The following is a 24,792-nucleotide window of genomic DNA, read 5'->3' as shown; positions in this document are numbered from 1 at the left end:
TATATTGAAGTGTATTTTTATTTTATTTTCTCAGTATCTCTCGTTGTTGACTCTCCCACTAGCTCTTTTCTTTTCTCTGCCTCCTCCAACCTTTTTTTAGGCCTCTGAGACACTTTCTCCTACTCTTTCTCTCGCATCCATCTCTTTTAGCCATCTCTGGGTAATAATTCAGGGTTTTTTTTATAACTGCTGTGTCTTTGACACCTGTGCTGAAGTAGATTACCCTTTGGCAACACGGTGAAAAAAAAAACGAAAAAAAAAATTTGGGTTGATATGCAAATGTCAAAGCAGGACACGTTTAATACTTATTTTAAGCAATTGTATGCACCCAAATTGGTAGAAAAGTTTGTCTCAATGCATTTGCTATAGTTTCTAATGTTTATCTTGCATAACTGATAATATTTTATCTGGGTTATGTAATCAGATTCCAAAAATGAAATGCTTGTAATTAGATTACATTACGTTTTAAAATACTCAGACTACTGTTACTTTTTTTACTTAATATTCACAAAATGGCAGCAAACAGTTTATGATTAATTGATTCTCTCTTATTCTTTTTCATCTTTTAAAAGCCTAATACTTATACAGCACCTGTAAAAAGTTTGGAAACATTAAAAATGTTTAATGTTTTTGAAAGAATTGTCTTATGCTCACCAAGGCTGCATTTATGGAATAAAAAAAAACAGTAATATTGTGAAATATTATAAACATGTAACATTCATGTTTTCTATTTGAATGTATATTAAAATGTAATTTATTTCTGTTATTACTGAATTTTCAGTCTTCAGCGTCACATGCTCCTTCAGAAATCATTCCACAAAAATATTAAGCAGCACTACTGTTATTAACATTGATAATAAGAAAAAAAAGCACTATATAAGAAAATTTGACTTTTGGGATAGAGCCTGGGAAAGAAACCTTGAAGTGCCAGACTGTACAGGCAAACAGAAGATGTGTAATGGATGGTAATTTGTTCCATAATGGACTAGCCCGGCACTGACCCATTGAACAGTGAGAGACTTCACAAGCGCCGCCAAATCACTTTCCTCAAAGTCAAGTGCATTCGTGATTGTTTTCCAAAACGTTTGTCTAAAGTGAGTGAAGGGCAGAGATTTTTTTTTCCCCTTTGCGAATATCACAATAGACCATTTGGCTCTCTCTTTGATTTAAACGAGATTGCGGTGTCTGCACTCTATCTAGGCTTCAGTGACGGAGTGCTCTCCATGTCGCTGACTGCAATTTCATAAGAACGGAAGCACAAGAGACAATAACATGAAGAGGATGTGATTTCACGTGCCATCATGGCCCCACCCCCATATAGAATGATGGCTGTTATATTTGATGGTTATAAAGGGCAAAAGCCATCAGAATCTATATCTTATGCATTAGATGAAGCTTGTCAAAGTGCAGAATCTCAAAAGAGCCCTGAAGGGATTTAGAGGCAAGAGTCTTTCTCAGACATGGTCTTGTGGTCATATGAGATCCGCAGTGCGTTTTCGCTTTACAAATGAGATTTGCTGTTACATAATCCAACCCTTCTTCATCAATATACACCTGTAGTGAACCCCACACTTACACTACCTCATGAATATTGCAGAAAGTAGACTGAAGAACCCCACTTAGGAATCAAAAATTCTGTTTTTGCCCTCATCTTTTAGTCCATATTAATACAAAATGGCCTGGGGCATAAACTAAAAAAACAGAAACTCTTGTGCATATTAACAGCCGTGTCCATGCAAAAGTGACAGTGAATGCCACAGCATGTACAAAAGTGAGAGTATATGCTGCTATAAAAAATATTTGCCTTTTGAATCTGTATTCAGCAATTTTCATAGAAATACCAGACATCAGAAAAACTTTCTCAACATCAGCTGATATGCCAGTAGGGCTAAAAGATAATGTCTGCTCCACTTCAAAGAACTACAGAAGAGGGGGAGTGTTTCCAAATAGGCAGCAATTTGAAGATATGTATACACATCAGTGCAGTGGAGACTTCATAGAAAAAGCTTTTCAGGTTAGCTGAATGCTAAAATGAAACCTCAATTAACAAACATCCTTCTGACGAAGACAGAGGCAGAATTTGGAATAAGTATCTTGTGATTATTCTGAATGCATAGTACATTCTTTCTTGCTCTATCTATCTATCTATCTATCTATCTATCTATCTATCTATCTATCTATCTATCTATCTATCTATCTATCTATCTATCTATCTATCTATCTGTCTGTCTATCAGTCAGTCTGTGACAAGATTTTGTCAATATGTCAATCGATGTACATCACTCATAATACATTAATTTGTTCCAGTACAACAACAAAAAAACAGAAGAAAATAAAAATGTTATTTTTCTTTAATTAGTTAGTTTTAATTGGTAATTTGATTAAGTTTCCATTCATCCGAATATGTTCTGATACCTATTTGTGTAGAGGAGAGCAGGCCACAACCTAACACATTTTTACTTTTGTCTAGTACAAATATGTGGTCTTGTTTCATTATTACAGTGTATATTTTTTTGTGTGTAAAGTGTAATTTGACAAATTCAAGACCATATTTTAAAATGTTATCTAATATAATAAAAAAATATGCAGACTAAAATATTCTGTCAATAAAATACAAATGAACTTTTCCATTTAAAATAATGGTGTTTTAATAATTAAAAAATAAACTAACATTAGTAAGAAATGTACTTTTGTTATGGTTAAATAAATGTTCAGCGATATCTTCCAACGGTTCTCCATAGAGTGTTGATATGGCAGAACAGTCATGCTAGAAACGTTTAAATAATGTGTGTTACCTCACCCCTACTGTACCTATTGCATTTCTCTCAGCATTTTTCATTAGTCCCCTTTTGTAATCTCAGCATGAATATGAATCTTGGAAACGGTTTCCTTTCCTGAATTTCCACGTTTTTTCTAATATCAGTTATAGCCTAAGCTTTGTTTCCATTGAGTTCTCACTGGAGAATAAATTATGCTTTCTGGTAACACTTTACAAAAAGATTCCTTTAATTAACGTTAGCCAGAGGTGGTCAAAGTACACAACTTCTTTACTTTAGTGAAAGTACAAAATACTACTTGTCAAATATTACTCCGTTACAAGTAAAAGTTGTAAAGAGTAAAAGTACAGAAGTACTCGTTTTTAAAAGTACTTAAGTATCAAAAGTAAAAAGTAAATGTCAATGCATTGTTTTATTAGTGTTGTATTGTTGTATGTAATACTTACAGTACCTTATGCCTCTGAATCTATGCCTGCCTACCTGACCTCATGTCAATATCAAATTTATTTCTAGAACACAGTTCCAGTAGTGGGAATGAATGTGAGATTGAATAAGTGCACTCGATAACATCCACAATGGTTTCGGACACCCAAATGGCTGTTCCCTCCAATAGTGCCCTATTTAAAGTTTTTTGGCTTTTGTATGAATATGTTAGCCTTACTGTTATCTATAAGCTAGTGTGCTCCAAAACAATGACAAAATTCGCATTTACAAGACCAAACCCAACGTAGAAAATGAAAATCAGTTTGATGTCAGAATCCAACGTCAGATTGACGTTAATCTCCAACGTTGGACAGATGTTGTATTGTGGATGAAAATGAAAAAAAAAACGTCAGAAACCAATATCAGTCGGGTTCTGACGTCGACCCGACTTTCAGTTCCAACCAAAATCCAACGTTTTGGTTCTGACGTCAATCCGACGTGGTTCTGACATCAAACCGACTTTCAACCATTTTCCAACCAAAATGCAACCCCTGCAACTAAAATCAACCCCTGACTGACGTTACTTTCCACTCAAGGACCTTGACAGAAATGTAATGGAGTAAAAAGTACGATATTTGTCTTTCAACTGTAGTGAAGTTAAATTAAAAGCTTTCCAGAAAAAATAATTCTCAAGTAAAGTAGGCCTACAGATACTCAAAGTGTCAAGTGTACTTAAGTGTAGGCTACTCAAGTAAATGTACTTGTTACTGTCCACCTCTGACGTTAGTAACTAATACTAATACTTAACTGTAAATAAAAATACAGTTGTTCATTGTTTGTTCATGTTAGCTCAGGTCCATTCAATTATTTACAGATATAACATTTTATTTTAATGATGTATTAGTAAATGTTGAAATTAATATAAACTATTAATACATTATTTTTTCACTGTTAGTTAATGTGTAGGCTATTAATAAATGGATCTTTATTGTAAAATGTTACATGCTTCTGAACGCCAATTTTATTGAAAAGGCTATTTATTTTTTTCCTAAAATTGCGATTTAATTCACAAGGCTCTTTGAATGTCCACACGATGGCACTGCATGTTTAAAGACTGTTGCAGGTTGCTCACAGACTCGGGTGATCATCCTATGGTGAGTAACTCCCTACAGTACATCCTAGAGAGTTACTGTAAAGCCCGAGAAACCAGTCAGATCTGTGTCCCTTTGTGCATATAATTTATAATCACGCCATGCGTAACTAGATGCTTTTGTCTAAAGCCTGAGACAAATTTCTCAGACGCTTCTCTTCTGATCTTGGCTTCTGACTGATCGTCTTCGAGCTCCAGTGAGTGGCTTTACTTTGATGTGAACTAACCTTTGTCAGCTGCCTCTACCAACTTCAAACGTCTTTTTCTGCATAACGAAGGCAAAAATTAGTTTGCTTTTAAAGAGACAAAATGGAGTGTCATGCTACATATCTGTTTAATAAATGAATATCATGCCACCCCGCGACTGGCGTGCTCTAATTAATGTTTTCATGTGACGTCGATGTCACAATCCAAATCCAAATATAACGTTACATGTAAAACGAAGTCACTCGCCAATACGTTTAGAACGGTCTAATTTTGAAAGAAAGCAGGTAGAATACTAATCTGGTATGTAAAACAAAAGAAAAATGATGTCATCATTTACTCACCTCATGTTGTTTCAAACCTGTATAAGTTTCTTTGCTCTGTTGAACACAAAAGAAGATATTTTGAAGAATGTTGTAATCAAACAGGCACCCATTGACTTCCATAGTGGTGGGGGAAAATACTATGGTAGTCAATGGTGCCCTACAGCGGTTTGATAACCAACATTCTTCAAAATATCTTCTATTGTGTTCAGCAGAAGAAAGAAACTTATACAGGTTTGGAATGACATGAGGTGAGTAAATGATTTTTTGAGTAAATGACAGAATTTTCATTTTTGGGTGAACCCAAAGGTCTGTGTGAAGGTCCAAATGTCTGTACCATGCGGTAGTTGAATGAGCTCAGTGTTACAGGATTAGTTTCAAGTTTCCAAAACCAAAACCAATCAGACTTTGTTGGTCCCATGACATTGATAATTTAAAAATTATAATCCATGTGTAATAGATTAAGGCTAATAATTACATTAATAATATCCAAATCACACAAAATAATTATTCATCGCTGAAAGACAGACAATATCGTCTTTAAAAATCTCTTTTTGTGTAGTAACTTTAATTTAGAGTAGAAACTGGGGGAGTGGCTTCTTTGTCTGTCTCTTTGTTCACACCAAGTCTAATTTCAGTTTGAGATCTCTTACCTAGAACATAACCTGCCCTGGAACAGGTTTGCCATGGAGTGCAAGTTATTATGGCGATGAAAAGCCAAGCCACTTTCATTGTGCCTAAAACACAGGGTTGGCACAAACTAAACTGAAACATACCTGGCTAGGCTTATCCACCTTAACTGGCTTCATGGGTGCTTCTCAATACTCAAATTGATGTTTCCTTGTTTCCTCACTCCTACGTCCTTAAGCCAGTGACCCGGAAACCGATCAACCTCGGCCATCTTGAAGGACATCTCAGTTCTCTAAGTGCACCGTGAGGAGGCGAGGAATATGGAGCAAGGAATCTTTCTAAGGAGTCATGAGCGAGGATACACAGGTGTTTCCTTCCCTCGCATCCTATAGGGGTGGAGCTAAGACGCAAGGAAAGGAAGCAAGAGAAACAGAATGAGAAGCACCCATGGTAAAAACCACAGGCTTCCACTTCCTAATGTGTGTGTATTTGTATGTTTCCACAAGGGGGAATCCGTTTTAATTTGTTTTATATTATATTTTATATCTTTCATAATTTATTATATGTATCCTTACTAATCTCTTAACAGCACTGATGACAATATATGTTCAGAGACTAAAAAAAATATTTTGTCTGTGTGATATATAAACACTCAGACTCCTGAATGCTTTCTATTCCATCATTTTTCTACAGGAGTGCTATGGACCCAGGGACCGCCAACCCAGAATGAAGAAGTAATATTTTCTAGGTAACATTATCATTTTTATTAATAAAATTCCTTGCTGTTTCTCAGCTGGTGCAAGCTGGTAAACCCTCTTGGACCAGCAACAAACTATGTACCAGTCATACAAGCTTAAGTTGGTCAAGCTCTATCCATCCATGCATCCAAACTGTAGTTTTCAATGATACATTTTTAGGATTACTACAGAGATGCATTTTATTTGACACCAGATGGTGTTAGAGAGCCAATCTGGGTTTCTGTGACACTGTTTCGTCTCAATAAGCTGCAATGGAGAAGCGATGAGAGGCTGGAACAAAATGTTCCCATGCTGACGCACAGCTTGGTTCTACTCTTTTATGGCAGATGGTTACTATACTTATGATGCTTGATTATTTCTAAGCTCCCCAAGGTGCATTGTGCCTAAAAATAGAAGGTAAGAGGGAGAGAAAGAAAAGAGTTAGAGGAGATTGCGCTTTACATAAAAGATCTAGAATTGGGAGGAGGCTTTGAATCGCAGCTTTTGGTGACTTAACATCGGTTGCTTTAATTGGCTGACTGGCTCTTGTACGTTAAATTCATTAGCATAGCAACACAGCTCTCCTCTCTCTCACATCTCGCTCTCTCTCTCTCTCCTTTTTGGGAAGGATGCTGTGAGGAAAGGGAGGAGGGGACTAAAATTGGTGCCCCTGAGCAGGAAAGCCCATATATGGAGTCTGATAATGCTGTCATGCGACGTCAAAATAGCAGGTACATTGAGTGTGGGCTGAGAGAAAAAGAGAAAGAGAAAGAGAGAGAGAGAGAGAGAGAGAGAGAGAGAGAGAGGGAGGGGGGGGGGGGCTACGTGCGTGTGGCATTCAGTACGTGAGTGCGTCAAAGCGGGAAGCTGACGGTCTGTGCGAGCGCCTCTGTGTCAAGTGCGTACGTCAGTCTGAGTCAGATAGCGTCTCATCGCGAGCGTGCGTCAGTGGTGTTGCTGAGCAGTCTGCACTCCAGGGAAAGAGTGAGGAGAATGCTCTTAAAACAAGGGATACGGGGATGATGGAGGAATGGGAGCGAGGAAAGGACAGTGGTTAGCAAAAGGGAAGGAAAGGAGGAACTAGAAACTGACACATGAGTACTTTTAAGTGCACTTTAATATAAATGCCTCTGTTTTGACAAACCAAATACACTTATCAGCGACACAAAAGAACACTGATCCACAATGTCCATTCTTCATAAATAGCATATGTCAAGTATGTTTTCATCTCATATGATACAAATGTCTCTGATATGTACAGACTGTTGTTTGTACAAATGTACAAATTATTACAATCTTTAACCATTCCGCATCATGCCTAGCTAGAGGCACGTGCACCAAGCACCCAGTAAATCAGCATACATACAATAAAATACTTTTTGTTTTTAAACGTAGCATGTAAATAGCTAGAACATAGGAATCAATCCTTTACTTGACCGTAGACAACTCTACGTTAGCATGTCGACACCATGGGCATAGAACCATTCTCAACCCGTGTCGATTAGTAACTGAATAGAAATAGAACTTCATCCCTATTTTCCTGCTCATTTTTTAAAACAAAACTTTGCTTCGTTTTTATAACCCCTCTCAAAAAAGAAGAATCAGTCATTCACACAGTCATTGTCACCACTCCACACCGCAGACAGCAAAGTTACGATGTCACTGTGGTATTCACTAAATAAAGGTGCTGTTTCTCTTAGGTCTGCAACCTCTTGATGTGCCAGGCACACAAGAGCTTCTGCAGATTGCAAGCATTACAAATATTGATGCTGCAAAAGTCCAGTGCAATTCCTTCTAGCCATGCCCATCAGAGTAGCCGACCGAATGGATTCGTTACTCCTTCACTCAGTAGTAGCTAGAAATAAGTCCAGTAATGTCCGTGCATGCAAAGCCATGCACAATATTTTCTCCCTCTCCCTGGCGGCTTCCGCTGCAGCTTTTGTCCACCGGCCAGTAGGAGAACAATGTGAAAACTTGACTTGTCTTGCACACAAAGTGGAATTTGTTCACATTTGTACATGTGAAATGATATGTTCAAGAATTGCATTCACAAACTCGAAGCCCAATGTAGTCTGAATTCTGTCATTTATATTATCATTAGTTACTGAGCTGAAAGATTAGACTGGAAAGTCAATCAGCTGTGGTAAACATGCTGATATTATTACTTTTACAAACTGTTCACTTTTTGAAATGACCAAATATTGATCTATAATGTGAATACTTTCCACACATTGGACTTTGTGTATGTGTGATGCTGGATGACAAGCATTGAGCCATATAAGCTATCTGTTGTTTCTCAATGGAATCTGGAATCTTTTTTTCATGTCCTCAAAGTTCACAACTGAGTTTTCACTACAAGTGAATACAAATGCAAGTCTGTAAGTTGGTTTACACTTACATAGTCAGAGCTGTAACTCTCACTCATATAAGCTCATGTTACATTATAGCAGAAAGACATAAATTGATCTCTTAGTCCTCTTAGGACTTGTTACACACTAGTATATTGCATTGCTACCAAAGGGTTGCACAATTATTAACATAAATGAATGGATAATTAGATGAACAATTGTGAACATGACTGTTTACTCTCATTGGATTTGAGAAAGTTCAAGTCTTTTTTGGCATTATATACATTATGTATATATTTATACAATTAATTAATATTCACTTTTCAGCAAAAGTAGCTCCATGAAATATGACAATATGCCATACTTAATGAAGTAAGTCACAGACTTATTTTAGAACGGAGGATCACTTCCACTCCCATCTGTAAGACAAAAAGAAGGAACAGAGGACATAATGTTATTAACAATAATAATAATGTCAGTTTGGCAAAAGTGGCAACGCAGCAGAGTGATCAGCAAAAAGACCAACTCTCACCTTTGCGGAAGCACTGTTGCGGTGCATGACATTGGAGTTGATACAACTCAGGTTGTTGCCCCAGGCCGGGGGCGATCGAGGCACCTGCCCCAAATATGGGTTCCAGGGCGACCAGCTCCTCGAGGAGGGACTGGGCGCAGGGCAGGCCGGGCGGCGCAGGGCTGACAGGCGTCGAGACAGGCACCGAAGCGGGGGAGGCGGTCAGCTGCAGTGGTGGAGATGTCGGTATGCCCATGAATAGAGGCGATGATGCTACCTCTGTCTCCATCGCAACCTCGCCTGCCGCCTTCCCATCTGCCATGTTGTCTGCGTTGACTGGCGACATCATAGCCCCTCGCCCGGCCTCATTGTTACAGTGCGCCGATTGGACGCTACAGAAGTGACCGGCACTCACAGCAGAGATCCCGTCAAAGTGCAAGGGTGGGCACCAGCACTCAGGAGAGGAGGGGGGGCTGGAGTGAGAGGAGTAAGAGTGAGTCGGTGAGAGGGGAGGGGAGGATGTGAGGTCCTGGAGAAGGGTCTCTAATATACTCTCTTCAAACAGAGACTCGTCATCAGAGAAGATGGGCAGGTCCAGGCCTTTCCAGGACTTGAGTGTGTAGAATTCACCCAACAGTGGGACTGTATCAAGTCCTGCAGAATTCAGAGACGGAGACTGAGAGCGTTCAGAAATGGTGGAAGGAACCAGCTTGGCCAGGAATGGATCTAAGTAGAAGCCCTCTGCTAGTGTGCTGATGTGCTGGGCTAAAAGCGAGATCTCCGTTCTCTCTTTTTCTCTCTCACGCAGTGAGGAGAAGAAGGGCAGGCTGGGCTGTTTTCCAGGTGAGGCTTCAGGTGTGAGGAGACCGTCTGGTGGGTAAGTGAGTGGCCCATGGGGGACGTCAACATACAGTGGACCACGGACTTCTGGTAAAGTCATGACCGTGCAGTCGCCATCACCTGGACTGTCAGGAGTAGGAGGGAGTTTTTCATAGAGCGACCCACTGCAAGGCTCCACTGGGAAGAGGATATCTGTGGTTGGAGATGTTATAGTGAGTGGCAAAAGAGTCGAGAGTGTTGTCGTTGGAGGTGGTGTGCTGCCTTGTGGGTTTGATGGCTCAGATGGAGAAAGAGATGGAGCCGTCGTTGTTGTTGCTGTTGCAGTTGGAGCAAGAGGAGATGGTGAGGTGGCACCGGTAGGATCGAAGCTGAAATGAGGCTCCCCGAAGGGAAAATTGCTTCCACCTAGTTGAGGTGTGTATGGGGGTGTGCACACAAACTCCTTGGTCTGTTGGGTCTCGGAGGTAGGTACAGGTGGAAGAGGAAGGGGCAAGGCTGGTAGAGGAGGATCTATCTGGAATGCCGGTGGCAGCAGAATATTCTGAGTGAGGAAGTCCAAGTCAGACACTGTTGCAACCGTGACTGGAATGGGAGATGATGCAGAAGATGGACTGGCCACAGGTTCACTTGGCTCATGCTGGAAGAAGCTCTCTTCTTCCATAGAGGAGAGACTGGAACGTGGGCCACTCTCCAGTTGTGCAGGCTCCATTGAGGAGCTGCCACCTTGTTCCTCAGTAGATCCTGCACTGCATGCGGCCGTGCTGAAGTCAAATGACTGCCCAGAGAGGCCACTACTTCCTGGCGTGAACACTTGGTCAGGGCTTGAGAGTGTTTCTGGACTCTGTAAGCTTAGGCTTTCTTGTTGGGAAGTACTTGAACCCAGCACCAAGGAGAGCTGAGTCTGTTCAGAGCTCAGCTGCTGCCTGATTGACCAAGCCTCTGTCTCACTGTGGCAAAGAAAAAGAGTGATATTAGTGATATTCCTACTTCAACTTGGGTTATATACTTGACTTGATAGATGTAGGCTGAGCCTTACCTGATGATGTAATTGTTACTGACAATGGGGTTTTCCCCAGTTTCCAGCTGCAAGACCATATAAAGCCAGACCCATGAGTGATCTGTAGTCTCTACACGAACCACCATCTCAGCTCTGCCCTCTCCTCCCTCTCTCACTGTGTGGTGAAAAGAAAAGATGGGAGAGTCAAAACATATTCAACTCCTTGTGAGATTTAATGTCATGTCTTGGTGGGTAGTCAGAAATGCTTTTTTGCATTTGTATTGCTCTGAATTGCTCGCTGTGAGTGTCAAATGTTGATAGGGAACTGTGAGGTACGAGAGTGCTCATGCTAGGCCTAACCAAGCAAATGAAGCTGAGAATATTTTTTTGTTTATTCATTCAGGAGTGAGACTCACATAGGCTGCAGTGCTGAGCTGAGGCGTGTGAAAGATCCTGAGGATGCAGGAAGCTGTACCAAGATTGGGACCGCAGAATCTCCACATTTAGTCCCAAATAAACATTCACACTGAAAGTTGGAAAAAGATAAATGGTAAGGAAAATTGTATCTTTTAAAAACACATTATTATAAAATTACTTTTCATGTATAATTTTATTTATAAAAATACTAGTCATTTAACCTCACCTGTCTTGTGCTTCCTGAAGTCTCATGTCACGGCTATGCTGAGAACGGAAACATGGCAGGAAGAAGTTGCTCTCTAGTGTTGGAGCTGAAGATTGTTCTCTGTCCGGGGCAGTTCCCCCTTGGGAAGTGTGAGGCTCCAGAGGAGCACAGAAACATACCCACACTGGGTTGGAAGTCCAATAAGATCCTGGGGAAGACTCATCGGGAGTTTCTGACAGGCAGTGGGCTCGGATTAAAACAAGCTTATTGCCTGCACTCTGCCTACGCACTGATTTGGAGGTGTTGAATCTGCAGCGGAACAGACGATCTAAGGGGGAGAGGCACAAAATAATGAGTCCTTGCATATCTGACATGTATTATCCATAAGTGTGTAAAATTTTAAAGATCTTACCTGTGTCAGGTGAAGTTGGAGGCAGCAGGTTACTCCTCATAATAAAGTGGTCTGCAGTGTCTATTATGTCGTACACACTGTCCCCTTGAGCGACCAAATCTACCTAAATATTCAAAAGAGAATATACTGTAGGTGAATGTCCTCTTTAATTCATTTTGCTTATAAAAAGACTGAAATGACATGAGATGAAAGGGAGAGGAAGGCTATAAAGATTTAATGAGAATAACTGTTAAGTCTGCTTTACTCACCATTGAGTGTCCGAGGTGCTCTGAGACGCTGTCTGACAGGTACAGTAACTTTCCTTCACCAGTCAATAGCATGAGAAAACCTGGCATAACTTGAACCAACTCATTCAGTTCATGAAATGAGAGGAATCCCGTGGCTGCTTCAGCACTGCCAGCTGTATCTGAAAGAAGTAATTTCAAGTCTGAATAAACTATCAAACTTCATCCATATATAAAACGTCTAGTACGAAAGAAAAGTTAGTTAGCACTATTTCAGCACCATGGACAGTGTTTATGTTTCAGTACCATGGAGAGAAATTGCGTTCTAAAGCGATGTTTTCACTACGTTATTTTGTATCTTTAAAGATATTTCTTAATTCATATTACCAAACAGATAAGCAGCTCAGATATTTCTACAAAAAAAAAAAAATGTAAGATGCACCTGTTGCATCTACTCGCGGCAATAAAAGAGTAATATACAGAAATGTCTCAACACAAACTCAAATCTAAAAAGCTTCTTCTAATTTCATGCTTTTATTCTAATTTCATTACAGTCTTTTATTCGACTATATTTGCAAAACAAACGATATTTACCTTGGCTGAAGAAGACAGACTTTCTCGTGTACATGCAAGCCAGCGACATGATGTGAAGATAGGACAGCCGAGACTTGTCCGCATCGGAGATAGGCAACAAGTCCTTCAGGTTCCTAATCTCCGCGTTTATTTGGTCCCTTCGGGCTTTAGAAGCTCCTTTAGTGGACCGATACATTGTGGTTACTAACGGAAGAGGACTGTTTCTGAGGTTCGCTGAAAGTGTTGACTATGGTGCAAGTTGAGAAAAGTGTGATGCTCTTTCCCAAAAGAGTTCAGGCGTGTTCACAGGTGTGTCATCTCAGCACATGTCCAGAGTACGGCTGCTCTTCTCCTTTCACCTGCCTCTCCCGGGTTTCCCCCTGCGGTTCCGCCACAGCGCCTGGCTCAGGTTGCGAACCGGAGGATGGATGGAGTCAGTCGGCTGCTGCTGAAGCCGTATCTCGCCCAGATATCAGGAGTCCGTAAATCTGGTAGAGTAACATTGCAAGCCAGTAACTTATATAGGCTGGGACTCCACCAGTGTAGGGGGGCTCCCAACGCGCCAACACCGACGTAAAAAAAGAGCGCGAGGGGAGGGGGGGATGGAGTAAAAAGGGGGAGGGGGAGGGGGGATTTATAGGTCTCATATCAGTGTAAGCAATGCTGAAACTCACTCATCTCACCCCTCCCAACCCTTGCGCTCTGACTCTGCTCCGACGTCAGCATCCCCTCTCTCCATTGATGACGTTGGCTTGAAATCGGGAGCTCCGGCGACGCAAAAAGCCCGATTTGGACAAAACCGAGCAATGGGCGGGGACAGAGAGTGAAACGTAGACGGAGTCACCGCACTCCAGTGTAAAGACGTGTGTAGAGAAAGGGGAGGTGGGGGGGGGGTGCTGTTTCTGAGCTGCATACGAACGAGACCACTCTGCCCGAATTCTCTTGCTGATTGCCTCCAACTGACCGAATTCAGATATGATTCAGAAACTGATTCCTATATTGTATTACAATGTCTTGCGCTGCATGTTCATGGATGCAGAAAGGGTTACATGGAAGCACGGATGCAATCCCTGACATTTTTGCTGTTATAACTCACTGCGTTATTTGCATCATTTTCCACATTTTACAAGCTCTGTGACCACAGAATGAACCCTTAAACAGATTTCCATTAAAAAAAAAGGCAGATTATAGTAGCTCTGGCAGCATGCGGGACACTGCAGTGCTTGTGATGGCTTTAAATTCAGCAGTGCATTTGCCCCAGTGAACCAGACGGTGTAAACGAGAACATGAAATATCTGCTTTATTGTTACATAAATGCTTTCTCTCTGTCCTTATAAGGGAAACATGGGGCAATCATAGACAAGGACAGCAGCTGTATTGAGTTATGTCTTATGAGTTTGTGTGCGTAAGGCGACATTGTGGGGAAGAGCCAATGGCTCACTCAGAATCTATCAGCGCAATATGTAGTCACAGACTCAGTAATATGGGACACAAAATTGGTTGCTCCATTATGAACTTGAGATGCTCCCGACGAGCGCAGTCTGAGACAGTAAGTTTAAAGAATTAAATGGACATCAGGTTTATTATCCATCACAACTGACTAAATAGATTCTGTGATTCTTATTTCTCAGAAAATGAGAACTGTAAGGGAAGCCTACAGTTTGCTTAAATGTATAAACTCACTTGTTTTGTGCACTGTCTCAAAGTTCGGTATGATATTCCTATAATTGTCTGCTTCGAATTAGGCTTAAGTACAGGCTAGCTCATTGTTGTAATCAAATTTACTTGTTAAATATCCCGCTTTATTTTAAACATTTGAACATTGGACGCAAATAGAAATGCATAAAACAGATTAACGACTTTTAATCGCTCTCACAGTTGTCATGTGGTCTATATATAGGCTACACTCTCATATTTTCTGTAATATAATATCCATTATGATCACAAATCATATTATAAACCACGTTTGAAATTTCACTTTCAAGTTCTACTGCACCTCAGTGTGGTGGTCATGTATGATTTAACCTCTGTAGCTCTTTTTAATTGGTTGCACACTCTGTATTGCACCACTCGCCGGTCTCCACTAATTAACTTAAAATACCTGTCAAAAAATGGCTCGTTTAAGTCACAAGCTCGACTGGCGCCTATTTGCATCCTCTTTGGACAGTTTGTTCCATCCGTAATGTGGACAAGACGAGTGTCATGGACAAAAGTCTCGTGCGCTCGCTGCGGTCCTGCCATTCGAGTCGATTCGTTTTCAGAAGAGGAAGCGAGGTAGCCTGTTCACTGAAGGTGAGCTATTTTTAGCAACATGCAGAAACTCCAGTGCTTTTAGGAAAGTTACAGTGTTATCCATGTGGCTTGGCGAGGTTCAACGATGCAATATCATACGTTACATTTTCATTCATGATAAATAACCAATCCCAATCATTAAAAAATATACATCTGGATAGGAATATCTATTCATTTATCAATACAAAGCTATTTTAGAAGTATTACTCTTTTACCAGTCCTTCTCAGAGGCACGAGCACATCACTGAAACCTGTTGCGCGCGTGAGATGACCGTTTCGCTTTTCTAAAATTAGCCTTTGGATAGTGCCTGACAAAGAGATTCACCGTCCTCGGCGACACATTTAGCCTTTTTAATAATACATTTGTGTATATTTGTGTATGAGTAATTGAGGGTCGAAGAAGATTTATGCGAGAATCTAATTTCTGTTTTTGTTGGTTTCGGCTAGAATTCTCCCAACCCAAATTCCATCTTAAACGCATCTTAAACAGACCAGCTTGAGCAGGATGGGAGATCGGCTAACCGGTTTACGTTGGTTTAAGAAATTATTTTCAGCATAAGAGAAGTTTTCAATAAGCTCGGATCACATTTAATACAGAAATTGTATACAGCATGAAAAACAATCACTTGTGCAAATGCGTTTATAGTGGGATTAGCAGGAGGATATAGCAAAAGAATCCAGAGAGTGTTGCTATACACAGGACTCTTAATTTCCCTTTAGGATCTCATTATCCAAATTAATGTCTTGTTTGGTAGGCCCTAGTCTATTGACTAAGTTTTGATTTAGTTCCTAAAGCATCTTGTACTTGCTAAGACTAATTAAGATGCTCTCAAATTCAGAATCATGCATTAATGCTGAAGATAGATCAACCCGATCCCTAATGATCCATCCTTCAGTGCACCATCCGTGATTAAACCCTGGCAGTGGTCACCCTTTAACAAATTTCACCTCTTAAAATAGTTGGCAGGTTTTTCTGTTCACCCAGCCCACAGAGTGATTCAGAAACACTGAAGCGTGCCAGGCTTTCTGTGTGGCTTTCTCAAGGTATAGATTGTATGAATAGCCTCTGCTCTTTGGCATCTTCAAAAGAGGGACAGTACAATATGGAACGCCAGTGTTCAGCCTTCATCACCCATTTATGTTCAACTGAATGCAGTCCAAGAGCACCACTGAGAGCAAATTCTTATAAGGAAGATGGGTGGTCACCTATTGTGAGGATAAAGTTTAATAAGCCTTCTGCTTTCTTTACGGACCTTAATATGAAGAATTGCACAAAAGAATACCAAAATAATGCATTTCCTTCATAATTCAGAATCATTCACACAAAATCAAGGAAAGCTATGTTAAAGGTGAGGATAAAACGCATATTAGGCCTTTTCAAAGTGTTCAATTTTATGTTGCAATCTTGGTTTTGTGAACCTTTGAAGGCAGAAGGTAAACGTTCAGTGTTTGACTGCCGGATGTGAGTAAATGGATAATGGCCAGCATGATACAGTATCCCACTGTTAGCAGTATATCCCAGGGAACAGGAAGAAGTCATTATGCCTGTGCCCAGAGTACATGACTAAGTTGACTGTGCCTACTTGAAGCCTCCTATGATTTTACACACAGTGGACAAAAATAACAATAAATTATTCTAGTCTTTTCAAGTATGAATGGTTACTTTTGAATTCAAGACTTGTGTGCAGGCATGTTAAAGATGAAAAATGAGGGTAAAAAAATAATGCGATTTATTGCAAATTTATATTACCCATCTTGTCATGCATTAAAATACGAATGCATTATGTTTGGACCCAGCTGAGGTAATTCTAAAGTAATCTGTGCAAGTTTAATCCTGCTTTTCCATCAAAGACTTTTGTGAGTGCAATCAAACTGCGCTAAAGAACAGAGTTGAGGGGAAAAAATGCTTTAATGAGAAACAAAATGTCATTGGCCTCTTGTGCAGTTGAAGTACGTTGGTCCTCTATCTCAAGATTCTTTCTCTCCGCACTGCTGTTTATTTTTACACAGAGAGAATCAAGGTCTTCACTCTGCCTCTTGAAAGAAAGGAGCTAACCTGTCGCCTAGCAACACCTCCCACTCCTGCTGAAGCCAGAGTAAGAGAAGAGAGGAAGAGGAAGGATTGAAACAGTCTATGAAACTGAGGAGAGAGATAGAGGTAAAGAGTGAGGTGTGGGGTTGACTTTAAAGGCGAGAGAGTCCAGCACATCATGTGCCGGTATGTTTCCGTTATCTAGCCTACTGAGAGGCCAATGAAGTTGCACCTGTCGTGGTATTTAAATAATCTAGATTTAAGTATAATAAATTATCTAATGCATTGTTCAGCCGTGGTTCAGCGCTGGTTGATTCATATAAACTACTGTGAGTGAGCAGATGTAACACTCAGACACCCACACACTCCCTCCCTCCCTCCCTCCCTCCCTTCCCCATCTCTGTCAGAGATACTTCCCCAGCCTGCAGCCGGGTGAGGTTGGTTCTTTTTGTTTTTTTTGTGCAGTGTATTTTTAGACCCAGGGCTCAGAACAGTGGGAACATGACTTTTGTTGAAGTATTTCTATCTCTCTTGTGCTTTTCAGTGTCTGTGAATGGTGACTGTACTAATTCATGACTCTTTTGTACATTTTCATTGACAAACGTCAGTACATTCTTTAGTTTTTGCATATCTTTCCCTTTAAATCACTTTCTCCATTTTTTTTAAAGAATCATTTCCACCAGTCTATAAATAGTCTAGAAAAAGCGTCCTTTAATTCCATAAGGTCTATTTTCTCCCTCTTACTGTTTAAGCTCACTACTCAGTTCTAGCGCTACATGCCAGCACATTTTGCTCTCACCCTCCTTTTTCGCTCTCTCTCTCTCTCTCTCTCTCTCTCTCTCTCTCTCTCTCTCTCTCTCTCTCTCTCTCTCTCTCTCTCTCTCTCTCTCTCTCTCTCTCTCTCTCTCTCTCTCCCTTCATAAGTTGTTGCTGATGCAAGGTTGCCATGGTGACGTGATGTAGATGTGACATCAAAACAGACCTCAAGCAGCAGATTTTTTTTCCCTTTTCAGTCTGTCGCTCGCTCTCTGTTCTCCCATCTCATTTCATATTACGCCAAAGGCATTGCATTACAAAACACCTCCATGAGCTTCTGATCTAAACCTCACAAAAGTAAGAAAGATGCAATTCCTTTTAAAATAATGCAGCTCTTAGTGACCATAAGAGATCCATTTTTCTTCGCCATTCAGGTCTGCCTTTGATAGTAGCAAGAAAATGATCAGTGATTCAGCGTGTGCTTCTTCTTTCTCCTTGCCCATCTCTGTGCATTTCAAATCTGACTGTAATGTTCTCAATGTGTAGTGCAGCTGTCTTTAAAACAATATTTGTAGTACCCAGGGTTGCTCTTCATCCCTCTCATAGTAGTGTGTTTGAAACATGTTGAAAATCTAGGATTTAAAAATCCTTTTAAGTCAAAGAAAAGAAATTACTAAAATGCATAAGAATATATTTTAATATATTGTTAAATAAGAATAATATCTTGTGGACTATTTCTAGGTCTCTCGATGTACGTGTTAATTTGTCAGTTCAACTAATCATTCAAATTGTTATATGCTGATTAAAATACAACTTAGAGAATAGAGAACATATATTAAATTAGAAAAATGCAAATGCAAGGTCGACAAATCAATGGAAAAACGAGAGAACATGAAGTTTGATAAAGCATTGCATAACTATTAGAAGAGAAGAGAGTGGGCAGAGATGGTTAGAAAGAGGAAGAGAATGAGGCGCAAGCAGGGAGGGAGGGAGAAAGTAAGGTACTTCAGTGTCTTTTTTTAGCTCCAGGCTAAAGTTACGATTATTGCTTTTATCCATCCTCAATTTCCCCTCGACTCCCTCTCTTTGCAAGCAAATATGTATTTCCCCCTAGGAACCGCTATTTTCCCCATGATTAGTGATTATTTCAGCAGCGTGAACGCTTCCGCACAGTTGGCAGTAGAGAAGCAGAATGACCTGTGTCATTCACCATTGCTGGATTTGAACAATAGAAAGGGTTTTTTTTGGGCTCACTGAATCATTGGTATGAATTTATGAATGGGGAGTCCATTACCTGACAGTTTCTCAACTCACGCTCTGAATCACTTGTGCCGAATGAACACCAAATCTGCTTATAAGGGTCATATGATAAGGAATCATATTTTCCTTCATCTTCTGAAATAAGAGGTTAGTGCGTCTGTATGAAATGCACAGAAACTTTCAGAACCCCAAATTTCCTCCCTAGCAAAAACAAAGACGATCTATTGAAAGTAAGCTGCAATGGATTGTTCCAAACTCCTTTAATGAAAAAGATTTCGTGAAGGTTTACTTTGAAAAATTTTCACATAGAAATTGCTTGTAAGTTTCCCAAATAATTACAAAGAACAGGCAAGTAACTCACTGAATTAAATGTGAAATTTGAATGTAGAAAGACTGAAATACAAAATTCTGTAATGAAACTGTAGAAGGTGCAGGAGGAAAGGTCCTTAATTTGCTTGCAATTACACCATTATCTATAGGACACAGCTGATTGGTTCCTGCTGTATCAGTAGTCAATCAGCTCGCTGATCAACATTTGCTACAGCAGTGCAGCGCGCTTTCAGAAACCCTCCACCTTCCCTAGCTCCACCTGTATATACGTTTACACATGGCCGGCTATTTTCATAAACGGACATTTCACCCTCTCCGTTTTCAAAAATAACATTGTGCACACCTGTCAGTTTTCAGAAAAGTGTTAGTTTCCACGAACCCGTGTATATATGCCGTCAAGAGCATGCCAAACCTGTAGGTGGCAGTGTAACGAGAAGCTCCAGCCCACGTTAGCCAATTAGAATCCTGAAAATAGCAACAACAGCAACGAATCACTTCCTCTTTCTCTTTTGAACAAGGTCGCACTTTTGTTCTGTCGCATACTGTGACGTCGGCTGCCTAAAACTGCCCAAAATCTCCACTCTGGCCGGAGTTTTTAGAAAGAATCATTTTCAGAGGCGAATTCTCCATTTGCGTGTAAACGAAGGGCATAAACGAAGGGAAATGTCTCAGTTTTTCAAAATAACCATGTACATGTAAAGGTACTTTGAGGGTTGAATGTACTTCCCCAGTGACAGGCTGATGTCTAATTTTTGCATGTGTTTTCTGACGGGTTTGAAGAAGAGCAGGACCATGAAAAGAGTTGTTCATTATATTTGCCTTAATGCTTCATGAACAGAATTAAGTCATCTGGAGGATCAGTGGAATGTGAGTGTGATTTGCATTTTTGCAATATGGTGTTAAATCTGCCTGATGCGTTATTTAGTTTTGCCACAGAAGCTGTTTTTTAACACCCTATGTTAACACTCAGCATTCAGACTCTCACCCGCAGGCTCATTCATGGTGACAGTCTCTCACACATTACTCATTCACTCATCATGAGGATAGAGTCGCTTTTCTGTCTCTCTCTCTCCATCTCTGACAGAGATGAGCAGCGTTAGTCCGAAAATACATTGTTCCCCTCTCTTGACATTCAATTTGAAGCAATAGGCCTCAAATCAAAATTGGCTATATGTGCATCCTTAGGCCATATGTGCATGAAATACATTAAGCAATAAAGGGTTTTGCTCATTATGAGAGTGCAGTGATGATTCTGGATGCTTAGCGTTTCATATGTTTTTACTGATTTAAAAACGTATGCTCCCTTCTTTGAAGGAATTGTCTCTTTATTGCCGTCCCCTCTGCTCGCACGCCCACGCGCCCATAGCAACACGTTGTCGTATCATAGTAACCACATTTGCGCAGGGAGAAAAAAAATTAGGGTGGGTTGTAGAGGTATCTTTCACTGACCACAATGAGCATGAAGCTTGATGATGGCTCCTTGTATTCAAGGGTGAGATTATGAAAGCATACAGTATAAAGAAATGTAGCACACTAAACCACATATTCGCTATAACTTCAAATATGAAATGACCTGTCAATCCTGATTCCCAGGTTGTGAGCCATATAATGTAATTAGCCATCCTCATTAGGCTCATCTGAATAGCCAATCAGTGGCAGATGAGGTAGATGACTCTTGTTATCAAAGTCACTCCAGCTCAGACGAGGCCCTAATCAAGGCGTGTTGGTAATATTCAGAGGTCAGTTTAATTCCCTTTAACAAATGGCCCAATTATCAGTGACCAACATGTGTCCCTTTTTACTCTCCATCTGTGAAAGAGCCCCCTGTCTGCTCTTCTATGGAGATCCTTCTTTAATCAGGACGCAGTGGACTGAAGCTAATGTCACATGCTAATAGAGCTACTGTGTAAACCCCAATCACCCAACTGTCCATCGAGGGTCGCAAAACATCACAATTGACACCTTTGATTATAAAGGCTATTTCTAATCTTATGTAACATAGGAACATAGGTGAGTCGGCCATATAGATAGATAGATAGATAGATAGATAGATAGATAGATAGATAGATAGATAGATAGATAGATAGATAGATAGATAGATAGATAGATAGTAGGCCTCCTCTCGTGCTGATTGGATAGATCATTTGAGCGTGTTCCTCCTGAACTTTGTTAATAAAACATCCATTTTGTACAATGTAATTGTTCCATAAAAAAGTTAAAGGTTCTTTATGGAACATTGATGTCAATAAAGAACCTTTATTTTCAAGGGTGTAGTTCAGGCAAAAATGAAAATTCCGTCATCAAAACCTGTATGAAACGGAATTATATTCTAAATATGCCTGATGTGTTTTTGTCCATACAATGAAAGTCAATGAGGTCCGGTGTTCGTGTTTGGGAAAAAAATCGTATTTTATGTTCCACAGAAAATAAAATCCAGCTATAATATAAACCACTTAGAACTAGTTTAAACTGGATTGTTATCCGGGAGGTTGGCATGTTTATTTTGTTTATATTTAGGACTAAAAGTAAAAGTCCTGTTTGCTTTGCCCACTGCCTCCCCACACACGCTTAGCGAATATAGATATCATGAATACTAATCTGTTGTTTGTAATGCCATTAATGCAGTGGATGTCACGAACGGTCAGGGCTTGTTTTGTAATGGCTTAATGTGTTTGAAAAAGCTGGTGGAGGGCAATAGTGTTTCCTCTTTTCATTCAAAAATAACCATGGATGTCCAGGTAAATATAGTGGTTCTTTCTCAATGACTGATAGCAGCAGAGTTTGTGGGGAATTTCCTGAGGGGTCCTGTGTCTCAATTAATGTGCGCACTCAAGCATGAAGGAAAAACGCTCTCGTTCCTAGCTATAAAAATGTATTCGTTCCTGGCTGTGCAATAAATAATCTGATCAGCAGTTTTTTGTTTTTGTTTTTTGAAGTTGCCAAAAAAAAATTGCCACAGTTTCACTATGGTGAGGACAAAATGAAAGATTGCAGACACAGCAAAAATCACCTTCACAGCGAGAAAGTGATGAATTAATACAGTAGTACTGCCTGTTTTAAGTCGAATAACAAACACATTTGGCCTTCGTTCATAGCCAGCAGTCGGTTCAAAAGAATTAAGTTCACATGATTCAAGATGATCAGAAATATGTGTTATGTATTATAATTTATGTTATGTTATATATGTTATATATATATATATATATATATATATATATAACATAAATTATTACATAATTACATTATATATATATATATATATATATATATATACATATATACATTATATATATATATTATAACATAACTTAACATAACATAACATTTAACAACATATAATATATAACATCACATTACATATAACAACATATAACATAACATATAACACAGCATAACAACTTATAATACATAACATCGCATAACATAATTTCATATAACATAATGTTATACATTATGTTGTTTTGAAAAGCCTGTTTTTGGTTGAATGGCAAACATATTTGGCCTTCGTTCATAGCCAGCAGTCATTTCAAAAGAGAGCGGAAAAGAACCACATGATTCAAGATGGATAATCAGAAATATTTTAATTTATGTTGTATAATGTTTTATGTTATATGACGTTATATGTTATGTTTCATAATGTTATATGTAATGTTATATGTTATGTTGTTTTGAAAAGCCTGTTTTTGGTTGAATGGCAAACACATTTGGCCTTCGTTCATAGCCAGCAGTCTTTTCAAAAGAGAACGGAAAAGAATCAAAGTTTACATGATTCAATATAAAAAGGGCACTTGAGCAAGAGAACAGTTCAATCCCAGGACATCTGGTCCTTTCCCATTCCACCCACTCACCTGTTCCTGACCCATAAATGAGGTCACATTTGGCATGAACTGTGGTGTGTTCCTCCACTCCATAGGACACCATGACACATGAGTCTGTATAAGTAACATTTTCACACACCCATGCAAATACACACACACACACACACACACCTTTTCTGAAGGACACCTCCACATGCGGAGGCATATTGGCAGAACTCATCAGCCCTCCTCGTTCTCTGTGCCTGCTGGGTGGGTACAGCACATCTCGCTCCTGCGTTTGTCTCACAGTTGGGTTTACCGTTTGTCTGCCATCCAACAGGAAACGGCACGAGAATGCCATGTTCTCACCCACATATATCCCCATCACCCACTTCCTAAAGAACACGTCTCTATATTGTGATCTCTGCTGTGAGGTAATGATCGAAGCAACCTGCTGGTGCCATCTGTGTCCATCTACGTTTCGGAATTAATGTGCCCGTTGTATTACTCACCTAGATTCTCAGGTGTGTATGTTTGTGTGTGTGTGTGTGTGACTGACTACATGCGTGTACGAGATACCATTCATTCACAGTTGAACAGTCTAGCTGGGGAACATGTAGCCAGTCAGTTTACAGGAAGGAGGTAAAGAATCTGGTTCACTGGACAATTAGGTTACAAAACCAGCTGCAAGATTCCATCACTTCAAGTTATGTCTATTTTGGGCCTTAGACTCTGTGTGCTGCACTGCCCCCTAGTGGCAGACTAGAGTTAGTTTTCAGACCTGCGATTATGTAAGACTTTGCAGGGAATGAGTCATCACTGGGTTGTATCAGAGAGAGTAGAACTCTGTGTGTGTGTTTGTGGGCACAGATAACTGGAGACAGGACAGTAGTGGGATGGGCGAGCAGCGCCGGGGACGATGAAACGCAAAAGTGGGTATTTTCCCATTGCTTTTTTCGGCTGTGATTGATCAGTGCAAGTGGTCACTTCTGAAAAGCTGCTAAAGAACAAACGTAAGCAGTGATGCTGTTGATGGCTGGTGGAAGGTTCTAGAACTGCATTCATGTTACTGCAAATAGTCTGAATGTATCTTTGATGCTGGAATGATCTTGATTTTGCTGTCCAGATCAGTCTATACTTGTGTAATGCAGCATAAATCGAACATTATGCATATTTAAAGTTTTTTTTTTTTTTTTTTTTAAATAAAGGCATAATCCAAAGAAGAAAAATCTGTAGTATATTATTGACATAATAATGTCATGGCCCTCTAGAGGATAAGCGTATTAGACAATAGATAATATAATATAACAATATATATTTGTCTACTTTTGAAATAAAGTGGCAATGTCAGTCAAAATAAGTTTAAATGCAGATATACTATAATATACAATATATAGGCTAATAATAATACTAATTATTATTATTATTATTATTATTATTATATAATAGCATAATATTAACATAATATAATATAGTGTATCCTAAGACTCTAGAGGATAAGCAGTTTGGAGAATGGATAGAAGTTCTTGTTCATATTAGGTTGTGCAGAATATT

The 24,792-nt window shown here is 39.7% G+C and overlaps 1 protein-coding gene and 1 long non-coding RNA gene across 2 annotated transcripts; one reads left to right on the top strand and one right to left on the bottom strand.

Annotated features, from left to right (window-relative positions):
- The first annotated feature begins 4,415 nt into the window (after window positions 1-4,415).
- LOC311094342 lies at window positions 4,416-11,741 on the top strand. Its single transcript, XR_014608643.1, has 5 exons — window positions 4,416-4,547; window positions 5,746-5,957; window positions 6,201-6,255; window positions 11,344-11,490; window positions 11,604-11,741. It is a non-coding gene; the product is annotated as an uncharacterized lncRNA (long non-coding RNA).
- npas4a (neuronal PAS domain protein 4a) lies at window positions 7,344-13,315 on the bottom strand. Its single transcript, XM_084132267.1, has 8 exons — window positions 12,793-13,315; window positions 12,223-12,380; window positions 11,975-12,077; window positions 11,584-11,890; window positions 11,357-11,466; window positions 10,980-11,115; window positions 9,125-10,890; window positions 7,344-9,011 (listed from the first exon to the last, which is right to left on the bottom strand). The coding sequence occupies exons 1-8, from the start codon at window positions 12,965-12,967 to the stop codon at window positions 8,983-8,985; spliced, it is 2,784 nt and encodes a 927-aa protein (XP_083988393.1). The 5' UTR covers window positions 12,968-13,315; the 3' UTR covers window positions 7,344-8,982.
- Window positions 13,316-24,792: the final 11,477 nt, after the last annotated feature.

This window comes from Abramis brama (assembly GCF_963993115.1).
Source record: "Abramis brama genome assembly, chromosome: 13".
Taxonomy (NCBI): Eukaryota; Metazoa; Chordata; class Actinopteri; order Cypriniformes; family Leuciscidae; genus Abramis; species Abramis brama.
This window is presented reverse-complemented; position numbering and strand designations above follow the sequence as displayed.